This window comes from Bison bison, unplaced genomic scaffold (assembly GCF_000754665.1).
Source record: "Bison bison bison isolate TAMUID 2011002044 unplaced genomic scaffold, Bison_UMD1.0 scf7180017864145, whole genome shotgun sequence".
NCBI lineage: Eukaryota > Metazoa > Chordata > Mammalia > Artiodactyla > Bovidae > Bison > Bison bison.
Genome location: NW_011494717.1, coordinates 8,120,169 through 8,141,910, shown reverse-complemented (window position 1 = coordinate 8,141,910; position 21,742 = coordinate 8,120,169). Strand labels below are relative to the sequence as shown.

The 21,742-nt window shown below is 38.0% G+C and overlaps 1 protein-coding gene across 1 annotated transcript in view; it reads right to left on the bottom strand.

The window, feature by feature from the left end:
* The window catches only part of RAB10 (RAB10, member RAS oncogene family), a 62,103-nt gene that overhangs the window by 3,971 nt on the left and 36,390 nt on the right, over nt 1-21,742 (bottom strand). Inside the window, exons 2-5 of the mRNA XM_010840585.1 lie at nt 16,194-16,254; nt 5,624-5,762; nt 1,160-1,249; nt 756-857 (exon numbers count right to left, since the gene is read on the bottom strand). Of these exons, the coding sequence (XP_010838887.1) occupies nt 756-857; nt 1,160-1,249; nt 5,624-5,762; nt 16,194-16,254 (392 nt within the window). The remainder of the gene's footprint in view (nt 1-755; nt 858-1,159; nt 1,250-5,623; nt 5,763-16,193; nt 16,255-21,742) is intronic.

Sequence of the window (21,742 nt, the reverse complement as noted above, 5' to 3'; positions counted from 1 at the left end):
GCAACTTAGGCAATTCACAAATTAAATCCAGAACCTAACTGTGAGGTAAAATGAATTCCCTGAGATCAATTTTCAGCATTTTCTTTTTAAACTCACAGGTTGAAATGATTGGGTAAATGAAATTTGGTTATCAGTTCAGTTCAGTTACTCAGTCGTGTCTGACTCTTTGCAACCCCATGGACTGCAGCACACCAGGCTTCCCTGTTCATCACCAAGTCCCAGAGCTTGCTCAAACTCATGTCCATCAAGTCAGTGATGCCATCCAAAAACCTCATCCTCTGTTGTCCCCTTCTCCTCCTGCTTTCAATTTGGGTATAGACTTACTCTATTCAGTATAAAGTATATACATCCCCTTCACTGGCACATCTGAGAAATGACTATATATAGGGATTCTGTAGCAATTAGGTACAGAACAGATTCACCTCTTGAATTTTAAAAAACTATTTATGAGAAGGCAAAGGTTATATAAGAGAAATTAATCAAAAAGAGTCACAAGACCATGGACCAAACAAAAAGCTGAAAAAAGGAATATGAAATTGGGAATTAGAGACTGAGATTTCTATACTGCTCTCTGCTCCTTTCAGCTCCTTTCTTCTCTCTGGAGGATTAGATACTGTGATGGGTAAATGTACTCATCCAAATGTACTCAAATCCAATTTTTGTATGTAAATCTAGTACTTTAGAAAACAGGAAAATGTTCAACTGTTGACACCCGACACCTTAGCAGTAAAAGAACAGAAAAGAAAGAAATTTACCTTTCGAAGGATATCTTCAGCTAATGTGAGAAATGCCTTTTCGATGTTTATATTTGCTTTTGCACTAGTCTCAAAAAATCTAATACCATGCTCTCTTGCAATCTAAAAAAGAAACAAAATATCACAAAATTATCAAGTATAGGTTATCAACTGATGACTTCAGCTTCCTAAAGGAAAAAGTAATATTATTCTGAAGGTAGCAGTCTCAACTAGGTTATCTAAAATGAACAGATTATTTTAATGGGTTCAAGCTCCTTAAAAAACAAATAAAAAATCCACTCCAATGATAAGCTATCATTTTCAACAGCGTTTTTTTTAAAGGATATGAATAGCATTCCATTACCTCATTGTTAAAACAAATGCAACATCATCTTCACAAAGCTGTCTCACTCAGAGCTTTTTACCTGTTCTCCTTTTCCTTTAGGTACAACTCTTTTATCGTCCATATCACACTTGTTTCCTAGTAACATCCTTTCCACATCTTCATTCGCATGCTAAAATGAAATAAAAGTTTAGTTCACACACTATCATGAAACTGTGGCTTAACAAAAATGACTTTATTTTTCTCACTTTATGGTGCCATTTCTATAGTCTGAAAGTTTTAAAGCAGTGATCTCATCGCTCAGTCATGTGACTCTTTGTGACCCCATGGACTGTAGCTTGCAGGGCTTCTCTGTCCATGGAATTCTCCAGGCAAGAATACTGGAATGGGCAGCCATTCCCTTCTCCAGGAGATCTTCCTGACCTAGGGACTGAACCCATGTCTCCCATATTTCAGGCAGATTCTTTACCATCTGAACCACCAGGAAAGCCCAGTGATCTCAAAACCACACGCTAAAAGACAACACAAACTCTAGGTAACTTAACCTAGAAAGATACATATAATTTCTAAGACATATTCTTGGTCAAATTATTATTTTCCTCTATAGGAGGCTGTCTACCTTCTAGAAACATTCTCAACACCAGAGGACGTATATAAATATGCAGAAGAGAACATATAGAACTTCCTATACATAATGTAAATCTGAGCTGGATCATGACTTAGATAACGTATATATGGCCCTACAAGAAGCCTTAATTAAAAATTCTATAGAGCTCTTAAAGTTTCAAAAACTCACAACACTAGGGGAGCCCATGCACAGAAATCAGACAAAAACAAATGCTGCTCCATTGAAATCCTGACACCTTTTACACAAATAAAAAATCCATCCTAAAATTCAAGTGGAATTTCAAGGGATCCTGAACAGCCAAAACAATCCTGAAAAGTAGTATAAAGTTGCAAGATTCATACTTATTTCCTTATTTCAAACCTTACTACAAAGCTGCAGTAATCACAACAGTATGCTTCTGGTGTAACAGACATGGACAAAGGAACACAACAGAGAGACCAGAAATGAACTCTTGTGTACACCATCAAATGATTTTTGACAAGAGTGCCAAGATCATTCAATGGGGAAAAGACAGTCTTCTCAAGAAACAGTGTTAGAAATAACACATATCAATATGTACAAGAATGAAGCTGGATCTTTAATTTATACCCAAAAAATGAACTAAAAAATGGATCCAAGATCTAAAACTATTGAACTCTTTGAAGAAAACATAGGGGAGAAGTTTTATGACCTTGGATTTGGCAGTGATTTCTCAGATATGACAGCAAAAGCATAGGCAACAAAAGAGAAAAAAATAACTGCACTTGATCAAAATTAAAAACTGTTTGTGTTCACAGCACACGATAATGTGCCTACAGGGATATTCAGGGAAGGGTACATTAGGCCAGAGATGGATGATGTGAGGTATTTTCCACATCCCATGGGTTGCCTTGTCATTTGGCTGACAGTGACACTGAGACTCGGTAGTTAAGTGTCAAAATAGGATTAAATTGTAGGATATCTACCTGATGTCACAGAATTAGAAAATCAGTTATTGTTGGAACAACAATGCATAATCTCTCTATATAAATTGCTCTTACTACACATACTTCTTGGCTCAACTATGAAATAAAGGCTTTTGTTGTTGTTGAGCAGTCACGCAGTTGTATCTGACTCTGCAACCTATGGACAGCAGCATGCCAGGCCTCCTTGTCCCTCACCATCTTCCAGAGTTTGCCCAAGTTCATTCTCATTGCATTAGTGATGTCGTCCAGCCATCTCATCCTCTGATGCCCTCTTCTCCTTCTGCCCTCGATCTTTCCCAGCATCAGGAACTTTTCCAGTGAGCTGTCTGTTCACATCAGATGACCAAAATAGTGGAGCTTCAGCTTCGGCATCAGTCCTTCCAGTGAATATTCAGGGTTGATCTCCCTTAAGACGGAATGGTTTAATCTCCTTGCTCTCCAAGGGACTTTCAGGAGTCTTCTCCAGCACCACAGTTTGAGGGCATCAATTCTTTGGCATTCTGCCTTCTTTAAGGTCCAGCTCTCACAATCGTAGTGACCACTGGGAAGACCATAGCCTTGACTATATGGACCTTTGTTGGCAGAGTAATGTCTCTGTTTTTCAACACACTGTCTAGGTTACTCACTGCTTTTCTGCCAAGAAGCAACTAACTGTCTTCTGATTTCATGGCTGCAGTCACTGTCCACAAAAGAAACTTAAAAATGAAGGCTTTTTTTATTTCAAAATCTATGTCATTAATGGATTACTAAATACCAACAGACTTCTTACAGCAATGAAAAAGGTGACTGAAATTGGGAAACTGAAATCAAGAAAGGAGTACGTCAAAGCTGTATATTGTCACCCTGCTTATTTAACTTATATGCAGAGTACATCATGAGAAACCCTGGGCTGGATGAAGCACAAGCTGGAATCAAGATCGCTGGGAGAAACATCAATAACCTCAGATATGAAGATGATACCACGCTTATGGCAGAAAGTGTAGAACTAAAGAGCCTCTTGATGAAAGTGCAAGAGGAGAGTGAAAAAGATCGCTTAAAACTCAACATTCAGAAAACTAAGATCATGACATCTGGTCTCACCATTTCATGGCAAATAAACAGGGAAACAGTGGCTGACTTTATTTTGGGGGGCTCCAAAATCACTGCAGATGGTGACTGCAGCCATGAAATTAAAAGACGCTTGCTCCTTGGAAGAAAAGTTATGACCAACGTAGACAGCATATTAAAAAGCAGAGACACTACTTTGCTGACAAAGGTCCGTCTAATCAAGGCTATGGTTTTCCCAGTAGTCATGTATGGATGTGAGAGTTGGACTATAAAGAAAGCTGAGTGCCGAAGAATTGATGCTTTTGAACTGTGGTGTTGGAGAAGACTCTTGAGAGTCCCTTGGACTGTAAGGAGATCCAGTCAGTCTATCCTAAAAGAAATCAGTCCTGAATATTCATTGGAAGGACTGATGCTAAAGCTGAAACTCCAATATTTTGGCCACCTGATGTGAAGAACTGACTCACTGGAAAAGACCCTGATGATGGGCAAGACTGAAGGTGGGAGGAGAAGGGGATGACAAAAGATGAGATGGTTGGATGGCATCACTGACTCTATGGACATGAGTCTGAGTAGCTCCAGGAATTGGTGATGGACAGGGAAGCCTGGTGTGCTGCAGTCCATGGGGTTGCAAAGAGCAGGACATGACTGAGTGACAAACTGAACCACTGGAGTATTATCACCTTGGGTCCAATAATGGATTAAAGACTTTGTTTTTATGTTTCCAGCCAAAACTTGCTTTACAGAGTTAGTCTTCTTTTTTTTTTTCCTTTTGCCGTGATGGGATCTTAGCTCCCCAACCAGGGATGGAACCTGAGCCCCTGCAGTGGAAATGAGAAGTCCTAACCACTGGACTGCCAAGGATTTCCCAAGAGTCAGTCTTGATAGAATTCAAAGCACAGAAGTCAGCAACAAGACATGAAAATAATTTCAACAAAAAGCTACCCACGCTGTCCACACAACTTCACTGTGTAAAAACTGACATCTTCCCTGGAGACGGAAATGGCAACCCACTCCAGTACTCTTTGCCTGTAAAATCTCATGGACAGAGGAGCCTGGAGGGTTATTGTCTATGGATTGCAAGTTGGACACAACTTAGTGACTAAACCGCCACTACCACTGTTGTTACTAGGGAAGAGATTTGTGTCATATATGGAATAGTCTCATTAACAATCTCCCGGGATGATAACTGCATGGTTAAAAATTTTATTACCCCTCCATACATGTGTGTGTGTGTGTGTGTGTGCACGCGTGTGTGCATGCAGACACACAATATATCATTTATATTACAAAAATAAATATAGATTAACATAAAAAAAAAACTGACATCTTCACATGAAATGATACAGCTTGGTTAGGTTTTAATGTTATTAGTAATCTGTATCTTTCAAAATGTCTAAAAGGGATATGGTACTTCCATAACTTAAAAATACTTACAGACTTATTTTTGGCTGCACCGCACATTTGTGGGATCTTCGTTCCCTGACCAGGGATTAAACCGGGATGCCCTCAGCAGAGAAGGCGTCCAGTTCTAACCACTGGACCACCAGGCAATTTCCAAAAATATGTTTTAAAAATTACTACTGAAAATGTAATTCATTCATTCAAAAAAAAAATTCACCAAGAAAGAATTCACTTAGAAAAGTCTGTAAAACCACTGGTAGCTTCCATCTGGGGCCATCTTATAAGATGGCTGTATAGAGTTTTTAGGTAATTTGTTAACCCTTTGATGTGGTTCAAAACAGATCTGCCCAAAGTTTTAAGAAAAGGGTAGGCAAAAAATAACATTACCATGTAACAAGTAAAAATAATCAACAATAATGACAGCAAACACTATATCCTAAAGATCAACAGGGATATTTATTCTTCTTAACCAACCAAGGACACAAATGTGTGTTTATGTAGAGTTTATACAATTTCTAGGTCTTACCTCATCTATGTTTCTAAGCCACTTGCTGATGTTTTCAAAGCTTTTACCATTGGTGATGTCATATACTAGCATGATACCCATTGCTCCTCTGTAGTAGGAGGTTGTGATGGTGTGAAATCGCTCCTGGCCTGCTGTATCCCTGAAATAAACAGCCAATAATTTGTACTGAGCATTTTGATATTACTATGTTCTAGCTGAAGAGCAAAACAGTAGACTAGTTTAGTAAAAATAGAGATTAAAATCCACTATGTGACACAACACACAAGCGAACCACCACTTAACTCTTAAATAGTAAACAAGGTTATTCCTAAACATATATATGTATAAATACTGACTAGTCTAAGGAAATTAAAAACCTACCAATACTAGATGAAAATCTGAAAGGGAAAACAGTATAAAGTGACACATAAAATTCTTAAAGTTACTTAAAAATGAATACCAGCCAAGTGTAAAATCTGTAGGAATTCCATTTATTTAGTGATCTAGTTCTATAATGTAATACCAAAGAATGTAGAATTTTTAGAACATTAAAGGAATACACCATATTAGAGCCATATTTATCTTTGGAATCATTTACAAAAGTTGTATAGATAACCTCATTTATAAATAACAAGACAAAAATATGTAAATAGTGGTATTTTTCAATGCCTTCAAATCAAAGATTTAAGAAATTCTGTTCCTGTAATTTTTCCTTCATTTGCATCACCAATTTCTTCTTTTATGGATTATAATTAACATATATACATGTTAAGGTCTCCCCTTATCCTTTCTTAAAAAAGCAAACTTCAAACAAACAGAACAACCTCACTTCCAATTCCACACCCCTCCAACCAACACTGCATTTCTGTTTCCCTTCTCGGCAAACTTTTTTTTAAGTTTTATTTTAATATAACTATAGCCTCACAGGATATTTCAGAAAACAGTACAAAGAGGTCCTGTATAGCTTTCATCCAGCTTTCCCAAATGGTAACATCTTACATCATAGTACAAATTGACACTGGCACAATCTATAGACCTTAGAGCTTACTTTTTTATATGCACTTGTGTATGCACATACATGCACTGTTCTCTGCAATTTCACGGCATATAGATTTTGTAGTTATTACCACAAAGAAAGCAGGAAACTGTTCTATCACTCACTCTTCCACTTCCTACAGCCCCTATACCCTGGCCAATAATTTGTTTTCTATTTTCTGTAATTCTGCCATTTCTAGAATGACATATAAAACAATCTTCTTGGTATGTTTTTTTAAATCGGAAGAAAATTACAATGTTGTGTTGGTTTGAATGCAACTTTTTCAAATGGTTATTTACTTTTTCCAGCATAATGCCCTTGAGATTTATCCAAGTTGTTGCATGTAATACTAGTCTGTTTCATTTTATTACTGGGTAGTATTCCATTGTACAGAATATCACAATTTGTTTAATCACTTGCCCATGGAAGGACATTTGGGTTGTTCTAGTTTTGGGCTATTACAGATAAAGTTGATATGAATATTCATTTGTAAGTTCATAAGTTCATTTCTCTGGGATGAACATCCAGGAATATGACTGCTGAGTCAGATGATAAGGATAGGTTTAACTTTATAAGAAACTGCCAAACTTTTCTAAAGTGGCTGTGCTACTTCACATTCCCACTAACAACGCAGGAGACCTACCTTCTTTGCATCTTCTTCAGCATTTGGTGATCTCACTCTATTTTATTTTAGTTGTTCTAATAGGGCATGCAGTGATATCATCAATGTAATTTGTATTTCTCTATCCAACCAGTCAATCCTAAAGGAAATGAATCCTGAATACTCATTGGAAGGACTGATGCTGAAGCTGAAACTCCAATACTCTGGCCACCTGATGCAAAAAACTGACTCATTTGAAAAGACCCTGATGCTGGGAATGATTGAAGGCGGGAGGAGAAGGGGACGACAGAGGATGAGATGGTTGAATGGCATCACCGACTTGATGGACATAAGATTGAGTAAGCTCTGGGAGTTGGTGATGGACAGGGAAGCCTGGTGTGCTGCAGTCCATGGGGTTGCGAAGAGTCGGACACGACTGAGCAGCTGGAATGAACTGATGACTAATCAATGTTATACATTTTTTCATGTAATTAACTGTCATCCATATATCCTTTCCAGTAAAATGTCTGTTTGTGTCTTTTCTGTGTCTTCTAATTGGATGGTTTGCCTATTTCTTTCTTCTTTTTAAACTACTGAGTGTTGAAAGTTCTTTTTACATAAAAGTTCTTTGTCAGGTATTTGATTTAGAATTATTTTCTCCAGGTCTATAACTAGTTTTTTTCATTCTTTTGACAGGGTCTTTGGTAGACCAAAAATTTTAAATTTTGTTGAAGTCCAATTTATTTTTAAATCTTTATGGATTGTGGTTTATAGTGTTGTATCTACTCTTCACCTAATCTTAGTTCCCAAAGATTTTCTCCTATGTTTTCTTCTCAAAGTCTCATAGTTTTGCATTCAAACAGATGATATAGTTTCAATTAATTAATCTCACTTAAATGAAACATGCAGAATAGGAAAGTCTACAGAAATTAGTGGTTGCCCTAACTCAAGATGGTTTGGATAGGATGGGAAGAGGCTGCTAAAAGGTATGGGTTTCTTTCTAGAAGTATAAAAACATTCTAAAATTGTGATGATGGTGAATATACCTTGGAAAATTACTAAAAAACTAACTTTACATTTTAAATGGGTGAACTGTAGCTATGTGAATTATGCTTCAAAGTCATTACAAAACAAGTGGAAAACATGACAGTTTAAAATACAAACTAAACATACCAATGACAATTCATTATAATCACAACCAATTCCAAAACCCTTGCCCTGAAGTTTACAAAGTGTTAACAGAATTTGCACTTTTCACCAGCCCCTCAAATTTTGAGGCACTCTTTTTCCCTGATAGCTTAAGGCATGTTTTTTCATGTCCCCAAATTCACAAGCTTGGTCTCACCTGACAGCTTCTGTACTGGCTATGCTCACAAGGGCACACATACATGGTTGACACCTCAACTTTGCATTTTAACCATCACCTTATCAGAAAGTCTTCTCTGTCCTCCAATTTAAAGTCTTCCAATATCTCTCCATTCCATCTCCTTACTTTACTTCACTTCTCTGCAAAGCACTTATTATAGATTTATTTACTGCCTCCCATGACCTCTAAAAGGTAGGTCCCATCAGAGATTTGTCTTGTTCACTGTAGAATACACAGTATTTATCAAAAAAACTGCCCCCAAAATGTAATTTAATCAAAACAAATAAATTATATATCATTTAAGAAAACCATCGAATAGACATGCAATCAGTTCTTCTATGTTGTATCCTAGAATTAGGTTAGACTACTAAGAGACTATACACATAAGAATCTGTATTTATATACATTCTTACACCACAATTTTTTATCTCCATTGCCTCAATATTATGTCAAAACTACTGAGCTAAATCTAAATCAGTGGCACCTAGAGAGGAAATTTTATGTTATAATCCTGCTTAGTTATGAAATACTAATATAAAAGATACTGAAATATTAATGTCCCCTCCAAAAAGATACTCATTATTCAGGTTCAGAGTTTTTGTTTTGATTAATGGCATACTATTTCATCTGTTTTCTGATTTTTGTCTCTTTCATTTTCCAAAACTTCTTCCATCCTATCTTCCTTCTTTTTTATATGCTCTCCTTGCCAAGTCTTTTAAAATTATCCTTTTCCTGGATCCTAATATCAGGCCGAACAACTGTTAAGGCAATCAACAACTTATTTCAAACTAGATAGTCCCTGTCTCACTACCTTTAGGCTAATTGTGACCCTTTGCCCAGAGGAACCGGAGAAAGCAATGGCACCCCACTCCAGGACTCCTGCCTGGAAAATCCCATGGACGGAGGAGCCTGGTGGGCTGCTGTCTATGGGGTCGCACAGAGTTGGGACACAACTGAAGCGACTTAGCAGCAGCAGCAGCCTAGAGGAACAAACAGCCACAGCTGTTTCAGTCAAATTATTTTTAGGTTTACATATACACATACACCCAGGTCTAAAGACTGGTTGACGCCAATCACCAAAAGCAGGTGTTTCTTATCTGAAGAGCAATTACACATTGTGCGTGTTCACATTATCTTTTTACGTCCCATATGACAGGTTTTTTTAAGCCTGTTGTCAAAAACCACTCAGTTTTCCTCTATTAAAATTTTTTTCTTCTCTGCCTATGTAGTATAATTAGGTTTCTGAACTTATTAATCAATGACAATAGAATTTCCCTTACATAAAATAATAGGTGCACAGCTAAGAGACTGTTATAAATCCCTATTTTTTCCCACTGACACATAATGAATGGAGTGATACTTTCCTAGAATGAAAATAGCATATTTCCTTAATAGTTTAGACCCACACACAGGGTCAAGGAAGCTGTGTACTCTGTATGCTATTATGACAGTTATTTTTAGTACGGGCACTAACAGCACTAGAACAGCCCAGAGACAACATTAACCTGCTCGGCAAAGCAGAGACTTCAAATTTCATGACTTTATGTTTTTGGTAACATAATGAAGCTATTCTTTACTTTAAAAATTAAGATGTTAAATTTCTCACATTGAGGTTTTTTTAAAAAAATTTTTACCTATTTATGACTGTGCTGGGTCTTTATTGCTGTGCATCAGCTTTCTCTAGTTGTGGCGAGCGGGGACTACTCTCTAATTGTGGTGCACACGCTTCTCATTGCAGTGGTTTCTCTTGTTGGGGTTCCCAGGCTCTAGACCACAGGCTCAATAGTTGTGGTGCATGGGCTTAGTTGCCCGAAGCATGTGAGATCTTCCCAGACCATGGATTCTTTACCACTGGTCCACCAGGAAAGTCCACACTGAGTTTTATTTTAACAAGACTTGGATTTCCTCACTGATACGCAATTTCTCTACACCCAAAATACCATGAGTTGAAATTATGCTCATCTTCATCTTCCAAAAAGGGTCAAAAGTCAAACAAAGCCTGATAACTGCCCTTGCAGAGATTACATTCCAGTCAGGGAAAGGAACAAGTAATATATATGATCCCAAATTGTGACAAATGCTAACAAGGTAAACAGGGTGGAACGATCAAGAATGACATAAACAGGAGGGAGGAAGAAATCTAGATAGTATAATCAGGGCAGTCCTCTCTCTAGAGGTGATACTGAAGGTTGAGTGAAAAGTATGAACAGAAATCAATCAGTCACTCAGTCAACAAATACATATTCAGCATCTGCATCTGCTAGGCTCTGTTGTAGGGAGTAGTTATATAGCCATAAATCAGACAGATAGGATCCCTACCTTCAAAAAGCTGATATTCTAGTGGGGGGAATAAGAATGAACACATTTTTTAAATGTGGTAAATTTAAATACTAAAAAATACTATGACAAAGATAAACTAAGATAAGCGTGATCATGCCTAAAGCAGCGGCCACCAACCTTTTTTCGGAACCAGGGACAGGTTTCATGGAAGACAATTTTTCCATGGACTGGGGGTGAGGTGGAGTGGGATTGGTTTGGGGATGATTCTCATAAGGAGCAGGGAACCTAGATCCCTTGCATGTGCCTTTCACAGTAGGGTCTGTGCTCCTATGAGAACCTAATGCCGTCACTGATCTGACAGGAGGCAGAGCTCAGGATCCAAGTGATGGGGAGCAGCTGTAAATACAGATGAAGTTTCCCTTGCTCAACCACCCACTGATCCCTTCTTGCTGGGCAGCCCAGTTCCTAACAGGCCACAGACCAATGTCAGGGGGATTGGGGACCCCTAGCCTAAAGGACTGGGGTGGCTCTAGCTAGTTATCAAGCAGGGCCTCTCTCAGAGGGTAACAATGAATTGAGACTGAATGAGAGATAGCAGCATCACAAAGATCTGATGAAAAGCATTCCAAGCAGAAGGAACAGGTGAATTACAAGGGCCTGAAGACGGGAACACGTTTCCTGCAGACAGGAAAAAAATGGCCACAGTGGTTGGAGCAGAACTGGTAAGAGATGAAGTCAGAAGGGACTGTAGCCAGAAACTGGAATTTTAAAATTTATTTCTGTTGAAATGAGAAGCCTCTGGAATGGAGTGGTACTTCAGAATGCTTAGTCTAGCTACAGTTGGGTGGGTTAAGGTATGTACAAAGGCCAGAAAAAAGCTTGCTGTGTCCACGGAACTGAAAGGAGATCACCTGAGGGTAGAGACTATATACACAGGGAGCAAAAAATGAGGTCGGAACAACGGGCAGGGGCCTCCTCTGTAAACTGTGGAAAGGAACTTGGATTTGGAACTTTGGTTTTCATTTGAAATACAATGGAAAGTCAAAATGGCTATAAATAGAGGAAGGAAAGATAACCATGATCATATTTATATTTCAAAAAGGTTACCAAGGCCATTACTTGGGATAAGTACTGGAAGAAGGCAAAGGCGAAGTAAGGACTTGTTAGAATATTAAAAGCCTACTGCAATGGTCCAAAAAGGTAATGGAGGACCAGGGATAGCAATGGAGACAGCAAACTGCATTTGGATTCCAGACGTATTTTAGAGATAGGATCAGTAAGACTTGCTAACTTGAAAGCTGGGGTTAAGGGAATGGGAAGACTCAAAGATGACTTTCATGTATCTGACACTTCATGTAGGTAAACGGTCAATTCCTCTACAATATGATACTACTGGTTTCTGCTAACTGTGTTGATGCTAAAATGTGTTGCTGGTACAAGATATAGATGTTGACAGTGGCAAACATTTCTGACACCTCCCCTCCCTCAACAATTAACAAAAACGGAAAAAAAGAAAAAGAGAGAGAAAAAAGGCAGACTTGAAGTAACTCACTAACTGTTTTCCTCACTACTCTGGAAAATGTAGTGAGTCAAAGATACTTCAGTAGAAACTTTCTAGAGATCCAGGATTTAAAATGCCCCAGCTGCTTCTCTATCAGCCAAACAAGCTAATTTTAGGCCCACACACTTGTGCAGGACAGGTGAGACCCTTATGCAACAGTTAAACTGAAAGATTCCTGGAAAGAAAGCAAGAAGTGAAGATCACTCAAGTAAGAAAAAAATACACAGCTTTAGTAGCACAGTCTAAAGTTTCCAAAACAAATACTCAATCATAGAACAATTTTTCATGCTGAAACAAGAACCTGAATATATTCATTCAAACTAAAGAGATAAAAATCCCTGTGCTTTTTTTGTAGCACAGCATTTTGAAGCAAAGCATTTAAGTTGAGTATAGCCTTTTGAATTTTTAGAACAATCATTATAAATTATGAGTAATGGGGTTTTTCACACTATAAGCCTTCTTGAAACACTGTGCATATCCCAGATCTTTTAACCTAGAGCTACAAGACTTTTTTTTCTTCCCTGGAATATTAACAAGCACGTCAACTCAAGCAAAGAAACAAAATCAGCTGGCATAATGCTAACCTCTTATATTAAGCACAAATTTTAACCAGTCAACTCATTTCTGGTCTTTATAAGCAAATCATAGTTCAAATTAAAAGCAGTCATCTGTATACATGAAAATCTAAACTACAGCAAATATTCCTTCCAAAGTGTTTGGAAGGAAACACTTTCTATTAAAACTTTGTAAAAAATTAAACAACTCTAAATTATAAATGTTATCACTTCTGTGCTATACTTGAGTCTTATAGAAACAGTAGTAATCTTTTCTATATTAATCTTGAAAGCTATACTGGAAGATTTACTATTTCAAAAAAGCATCTTCTGAGGAAGGCTCTTTTTAAAACCAAGTATTAGTTAATATGTTACACTTCTAAAAGCTAGAGACTAAAATGATGAGGGAAGGGGAAAATGTTTAAAGTCACGAGTCAAGACACAGAAGGGAAAGTCTGTGGAGGACACAGTGTAGAGGAGAAACAGCACACTTAGCAGGGCAAAGGTCTGATACACTGCATGAGGAAACACACAGGCTCTGCTTCTGCTTCATACACACTCACATACACGCACGCATACTGAGTCACAATGTAATATGTATCTTAACTATTGTCAACAAGTTTGAAAATTATCAGCATAAACACTAACTGTATTCCCTGTATAGTTAAGAAGAGAGCCAATCAGTGAGGCAGAGCTTCAGAGAGGGCTTGAACGACAAACGCTTTGTAGGGACACGGTCTGAATAAGACCTGAGGCTAAGAATAAATAAAGGAGGATGGGAGGGGCTGGTTGAAATTCAGAATACTAAACAACTGACATCTTTTCCCTTGAGATCATTTTAATTATAAGGAAATTATATATGAGACATTTCATTTGCTGAGTTATTTCCTAGCTAAAGAGAAGAAAAGAAAAAAAAAAAACTGATCAAGTGGACTGGGCTTCAGAGAACTATTAAATTTAGGAAATGCTTTCTCATCTTTAAAAACATTTTTATTAAATTTGAAAGATGTTACAAAGACTGGACTTCTAATTACATGGTGAGGTAATGAAGACATCCTAATTAGACATATACCACTTCTAATTATGCCTAACTTTTGAAACTATCTTTTGGATTCTGAGACAATGTCCTCTCCTAATTCTCCTTCTAACTCTCCAACTACGACTTTGCAATTTCGTTTGTTAGCTTGTTCCTCTAAATATGTTACTATTTTTAGGGTTTTAAACTCATCATGGGAGATCCCCAAATAATAACATCTGATTTCTTGAATTATGCACTGAAGATTGCTCCAAGCGCTTTACATGGACTACTAATCCTCATAACCATTCCACGATAGATCCAATTACACTACCTACCAAAGACAGTGAACAAGTGAAGTTGTTCAGTCATGTCCGACTGTTTGCGACCCCATGGACCCCACCCCATGCGACCCCATGGAGCCCACCAGGCTCCTCCATCCATGGAATTTTCTAGGCAAGAGTACTGGAGTGGGTTGTCATTTCCTTCTCCAGGGGATCTTCCCGACCCAGGTATGGAACCTGGGTCTCCCACATTGAGGGCAGATGCTTTACCCTCTGAGCCACTAGGGAATCCCAACTACCAAAGATAACATGAGTTCAAATTTAACACAACTGTTGACTGGCAATGAAGAAAGAAGAATGACAGTTACTGGAAAGAGTGACAAAATCAATCGACAAACTACTATTTAGAAGAGGCAGTACTGCAATTAAGAATGTCACTCCCAACCTTACGTTCAGAGCATGTAATGCCTCCCAGCTCTGCTATTAACATCCTGTAAGACCTTTGTTTAAACTATTTTGAAATAGTTTTTCATAAAAAAAAAATACACACACAAAACTATTTTCTGAAACTTATTTCAAAATGCCTCCATCTCCGTATCTATAAAATAGGAGTAATTCAAGAGAAAAGGAAGTATTTGTAGCAGCTTTATGGTGAATAAAGATGTTGTATATCTTAACAATGGAATACAACTTAGCAATAAAAAGCAATGAACTTACTGCTACACATAAAATCATTGATAGCTTCCAAAATAATTATGCTGAGTAAAGAAGCCAGACTCCTCCTTCTCAAAAAAGACAAAGAAAGGTAACACATTACATGACTGCATTTGTATACAGTACTAGAAAACGGAAACTGGTCTATAGTGACAAAAAGCAGAGAGTGGTTGCCTGGGAACCAGGGACAGGCAGGAGGGAGAGATTACTAAGAAGTTTGAGGAAACTCCCGAGGTGATGGATATGTTGGTTATCTTGATTGTGGTGATGGTTTCACAGATTTATACATATGTCAATGCTTACCAAACTATAATATGGGTGGTTTACTGTATTACTAGTTATACCTCAATAAGACTGTTGGGGGGAGGAGGGGAGAAGGAATAATATACATCTCACAAGTCATTGTGAACACCTAATATTCACTGAAAATACAGATATTATAATTTTAAAGTCTATGATACATACTTGAATGCAAATTTAAAGAATTTTTTTAATACTTCAATGGGTCAAACCCTTCACAAACTAATGAAAATAATGCTAAAGCTTATAAAGATTTATACACACTAAGGAAAACAAATATTTTAGCTTAAGACCCTCTAAACCAAAAAAAAAAAAAAAAAAAGATTATATTAATTTTTATATGGTGTTCCCGAGCCAAGTATTGTACTAATGGCATTACATAGATTACTTCATTTAATCCTTGTAACAATCTTTTAAGATAAATGATATTATCTCCACTTTACATGTGAAGATATAAGGGCCTCACAGTGGTATGTAACTTACCCAAGTTCATACTATAAATGGAAAACGTAAAACACTCAAGTCAGCTCTCATGGACTCCAAAGTCCATGACAATTTTTTTTAAAACATCACTGAGGTGGGAGGAGGGTTCAGGATGGGGAACACATGTACACCCGTGGCGGGTTCATGTTGATGTACGGCAAAACCAATACAATATTGTAAAGTAATTAGCCTCCAATTAAAATAAATAAATTTATATTTAAAAAATACATAAAATTAAATAAATAAATAAATAAACATCACTGAAAGGTCACCTGACTACTGGCTTGGAAAGGGAAGTCTCCTAGAATTAAACAGTTGACAAGGAAGGATTTCACTGTCTAACGTTCAGGAAACTTGGCATTCTACCACATAAAGTAAGTAAATTAGAATCACTTACCATATCTGTAGCTTGATCTTCTTTCCTTGTAATTCAACTGTTTTGATCTTAAAGTCTATTCCTACAACACAGGGGAAAAAAAAAAGGTAAATTGTATCTATGGCTCTGAATATGGCTATACTAAATTTAATTGGCATAAAAACATGCTTTCAAAATGTCTGGTTCTGGAAATTTACTATGTATGCAATTTTGAGCAAAGTGCCCAATTTAAAACATATGTAAGATCCAAGATAGAAAAGAATTATATAGCTTTTTTACAATTAGGAAATTGAAAGAAAATTTTAATATCTAATATTTTAATGCAAAAGAATAAAAAGATGTTTCCTTATTAGCAAAGAACCATCGCCTTCAATAACTTGCAGAAAAGAGTACTACCAGGGATAAACAGGGTCATTTCATAATGATTAACATGTCAATGAATTAGAAGGCATAAAAATATTATATGTTTATGCATCTAGTAACACAGAGTTTCAAAGTACATGATGCAAAAGTATTATAGATCCCCAAGGACCTGTCTCGCTCTTTTTACCAACTAAATCTTAGCTAAGCCCTTTCAGTTTGTTTGCTGCTGCTGCTGCTAAGTCACTTCAGTCGTGTCCGACTCTTTACGGCCCCATGGACTGCAGCCTACCAGGCTCCTCTGTCCATGGGATTTTCCAGGCAAGAGTACTGGAGTGGGGTGCCATTGCCTTCTCCGTTCAATTTGTTCCTACACCCAATCAAAAGGAAAAAAGGGCCATTTGTCTGACATTTATAAACCTCAAACTATGTCTACAGCCTGTATTTTTGTTTCTCTGGGAATTACTGAAAAAAAAAAATCCTAAAAAATCCTAAAAAATCCTAAAATGACCTGGTTGTCAAGACCAACTCTTGACAGGACTGAACAATCTAACTAACCCAATGAAATATAACAAGCAAACAAAAAAGGAAACCTGGAGGAAATGGGGGCAATGCAGAGGAAAAGATATAGTTCCTCCTTTTATCTTCTCAGAACAAGACAGAAGGGAAGGAAGTGGGGAGGAAGGAACAGAAATTCGAACTAGAAAACTCCCGGAAATTAAAAAGGCAGAAATAATATATTCAACAGAAAGGCTGTAAGGGAAAAATGAGATATCCCAGAAAATACAACAAAACGACAAAGAATGGAATATATGTGAGACATGCATGTCAAGGCAGAAGATCAAACCAGAGGCTGACATCTAACTCAAGAAGTTCAAGAAAGGACTTCCCTGGTGGCTCAATGCTAAGAATCCGCCTGCCGACTCAGGAGACACAGGTTCGATCCCTGATCCTGGAAGATTCCACATGCCTCAGAGCAACTAAGCCGGTGCAGTACGATTACTGAGTCTGTGCTCTAGAGCTCAACAGCCACAACTACTGAAGCCCAAGCCCCCTAGAGCCCATGCTCTGCAACAAGAGAAGCTACCACATAGAGAAGCCTGCACACCACAACTAGAGAGTAGCCCTCACTCACCATAACTAGAGAAAAGCCCGCACAGCAACAAAGACCCCACGCAATGACAGAATCAAAGAAACAGAATCAAAGGAATCTGAGACTGAAAGACTCACCAAGCGCCTAGCATAATTAATAAAATAATATCTACACCAAGTTATACCATCATGAAATTCCATGGCTAAAGATAAACTTCAGGAATAATATATACAAAAGCTGGTAGAGAAACAAACTAGGCCATATTAAATAATCAAAAACAACAACTCTGAACAACTCAACACTAGAATCCAGAATACAAAAAGGTAAATAAAAAGTATTTTCAATCTATATCCAGCCAAAATCAAATGAGAGAGTAAAATAAAGGTATCTCCAGACATGAAAGATCTCAAAATATTCAGTTCCCATGTATTTTCTAAAACAGTTATGAGGAGAGGTTGCTTTACCAAGAACAGGAAGAAAAGAAATCCAGCAAAGAGAGTGATGGAGGGAATTCCCTGACAGTCCGATGGTTTAACTACAGTGGCCCAGGTTCAATCCCTGGTCTGGGAACTAAGTTCCTGAAAGCTGCATAGCATGGCCAGAGGAAAAAAAAGACTGATGTAAAGGGCAGTTCAAACTGGCCAAGAGAAGCCACCAGTTCAAAAAAGAATACAGAAAACAACAAGACAAAATGCAGAGAAAGGGTCCAAGAGGTATGCCTCCTAAGATGGAAGGGAATGAAATGGTATGACTGAAATTTAAATGAAAAGAAGAATTCAGAGCGTCTGGTAATTCCGTTGCAGAGTTTGGGATAAAGTATGAATGGTCCCTTGAAATCTAAGCAAATGTAACAATGAAGGGACTGTAAGATACAGTGAAAACAAAAAGCTGTCCAAGAAAGGAAACACAATTATAGTACACTACTTGGCTTAGCAGTTAACTTGTGCTAGAACTAACTATAAGGAGAAGGCAATGGCACCCCACTCAAGCACTCTTGCCTGGAAAATCCCATGGACGGAGGAGCATGGAAGGCTGCAGTCCATGGGGTAGCTGAGGGTCGGACACGACTGAGCGACTTCACTTTTCACTTTCACGCACTGGAGAAGGAAATGGCAACCCACTCCAGTGTTCTTGCCTGGAGAATCCCAGGGATGGGGGAGCCTGGTGGGCTGCCGTCTATGGGGTCGCACAGAGTCGGACACAACTGAAGCGACTTAGCAGTAGCAGAACTAACTATTTGAGAAGATAAAGGGAGAGGTGCCAACAATGTCTCATATTATCAGAGAATTTACTTCTCACATTTCATAACAACAAGAGAAAATTTCTCAAATTAGCTTTAAAAAAAAAAGTGGAATATGGGGTTGAATACTGGGAAAAGTTAACACACAAGTGAGCATGGGGCAAGGATTTATTGCTGCTGTTGTTGTCTTGAAGTACTGTGTAACTTCTAAAACTCTGCAAGTATTTATTACATTAATAGAAATAAAGATTAGGTTAACAGAGGAGGAAGTATGTTTACAAATGTTCTCTCTACTGTGCACGCACTCCAACTTGATTACTGAATTTCTAGCACGGCCCCAAGCCACCCCTACTGTCTTATTCCCTCCAGTCTCTTCTAACAGTCACTCTCAAACACAACTTTTACAACTGTGCACTTTTCTAATACCTTTGTCACGCACTTTCCACACCCCCATAGGTTGGAAAAACCTACACTTGAAGACAAAACAGAAAAGTTTTTGATACAATTTGATCAGAGCAGAATTGATAGCTCAGTTGCCAAGGGAAGCTAGGGAAACCTATCATCCTTTAAGATTTTGCCAGGAGGAATCAGATTCTCCTGCAACACTATCATTTCTTAAATTACCACAGACTAGAACAGAATCATAGGGTTTAACTCAACCAGAGATTTATCTCCAGGTTTTGCTTACGTAAAAACATACTAGAGGAAATCCTCGCTTTTTACAGACTCCTGGGATCCAGTTCAAACGGGTATTTCAATTTACCACAGTCTAGCTCATTTATCAATTTTCAGTTGCTCAGGAAAGTGAGAAAGTATCAGCCAAAACATTTGCTTTAATGATGCTATAGAAGCACCATCCAATGGCAAGAAAAATAACTGCAACTTCTAGTCACTATAAAGAGTAGTTCTCCAAAGCCCGGCTTCTGATGACACATCAATGGTAATCAATGCAAGTAGAAATAACCTATATAATAAACTCCAGACAACAAAAGTTTAACAACTTACAGCTAAACAATCAGTATCTGTGGTTTTTACAAGTGAAAATCAAGAGTTTCACCACACCAGAAGAGGAAATAAGAATTGCACACCTGTAATCCTTTGAAAGTAGCTTAGTCTGATATATTTATAAGGCCAAGTCTAGTCATAACCCACTCCAGTACTCTTGCCTGGAAAATCGCATGGACAGAGAAGCCTGGTAGACTACAGTCCATGGGATTGCAAAGAGTTGGACACAACTGAGCGATTCACTTCACTAGTCGTAACAGCACAAATTTTGAAAAGGCTATTTTCCAATATGCACATTAGCTTCCTTCAGATCAGATCAGATCAGATCAGTCGCTCAGTCGTGCCCGACTCTTTGCGACCCCGTGAATCGCAGCACGCCAGGCCTCCCTGTCCATCACCAACTCCCAGAGTTCACTCAGACTCACATCCATCGAGTCACTGATGCCATCCAGCCATCTCTCATCCTCTGTCGTCCCCTTCTCCTCTTGCCCCCAATCCCTCCCAGCATCAGTCTTTTCCAATGAGTCAACTCTTCTCATGAGGTGGCCAAAGTACTGGAGTTTCAGCTTTAGCATCATTCTTTCCAAAGAAATCCCAGGGCTGATCTCCTTCAGAATGGACTGGTTGGATCTCCAAATGCAAAATGCAGAAAAGTTCCAAGATCCTTTCATTTAATAGAAATAGCTTAGTAAACACTTTGAAAATTTACAACACACTAGGTACTGTTTTAAGCCCTTTGCATGGATATCTCATTAAACCATCAGAACAATTCTAGTCCATACTATTACTTCCATTCTATCAATGGAGAATAAAATAAAAACCAACAGCAGCAGCAAAGGAAAAATCAATTAACACTAATGTTTACTGGATAATTATTAAGTATTCTAAGCATTTCACGTGTAATATTTCATTTAATATTAACAAAAATCCTGATAAAGTACCAACATGCCTATTTTTTAAAAATTTCATTTTGGCCATGTGACACAGGTTTTAGGATCTTAAGTTCCCCAACCAGGCATCACACCTGGCCCCTGGCAGTAGACTACTAGACTACCACTAGACTACTAGTCCTAACCACTAGACTACCAAGGAATGTCCCTAATATGCCTATTTTACAGAGAAGAAAACTTAACAGTAATTTACTAAAGGTCACAGAATTAACAGATGGTAAAAACCAGGACTCAATTCCATGTCTGTTTGACTCTAGGCCATAAGGCCATACACACTCAACCATTTTTCTATCGAGGGAAAATTCACGTAACATAACATTTACCATTTTAAAATGAATGATCATTTTTTAAATATTATTTTTGTTAGGACTGAATTCTAACTTGAAAGGAAAAAACTATGTAATTTTATTGTCTTCTGGCTTACTCTGTTTCTATCACTCTTTCCCCCCATTTTGGGAAAACTGTAGATTTAAGAAACATTTTATTTTGAAATTATTTTACAAAAAAGATCCGCCCCGCCCCACCCCACCCCCACTGTGACTGTTTCAGATGTTGTAACTTACAGTACTAGTGTACTATGCTATCATTCTTTCCAGGTTTAGGGTCAATTTTTATTTACTGAAAACTTGCTAAGGCTGAAATTAAAGTATTTGAGCTAAGGAAGTTTGTTATTTTAAAATCAAAAAAGACACACCATCAGATCACATCAGTCGCTCAGTCGTGTCCGACTCTTTGTGACCCCATGAATCGCAGCACGCCAGGCCTCCCTGTCCATCACCAACTCCCAGAGTTCACCCAGACTCATGCCCATCGAGTCAGTGATGCCATCCAGCCATCTCATCCTCTGTCGTCTCCTTCTCCTCTTGCCCCCAATCCCTCCCAGCATCAGTCTTTTCCAATGAGTCAACTCTTCGCATGAGGT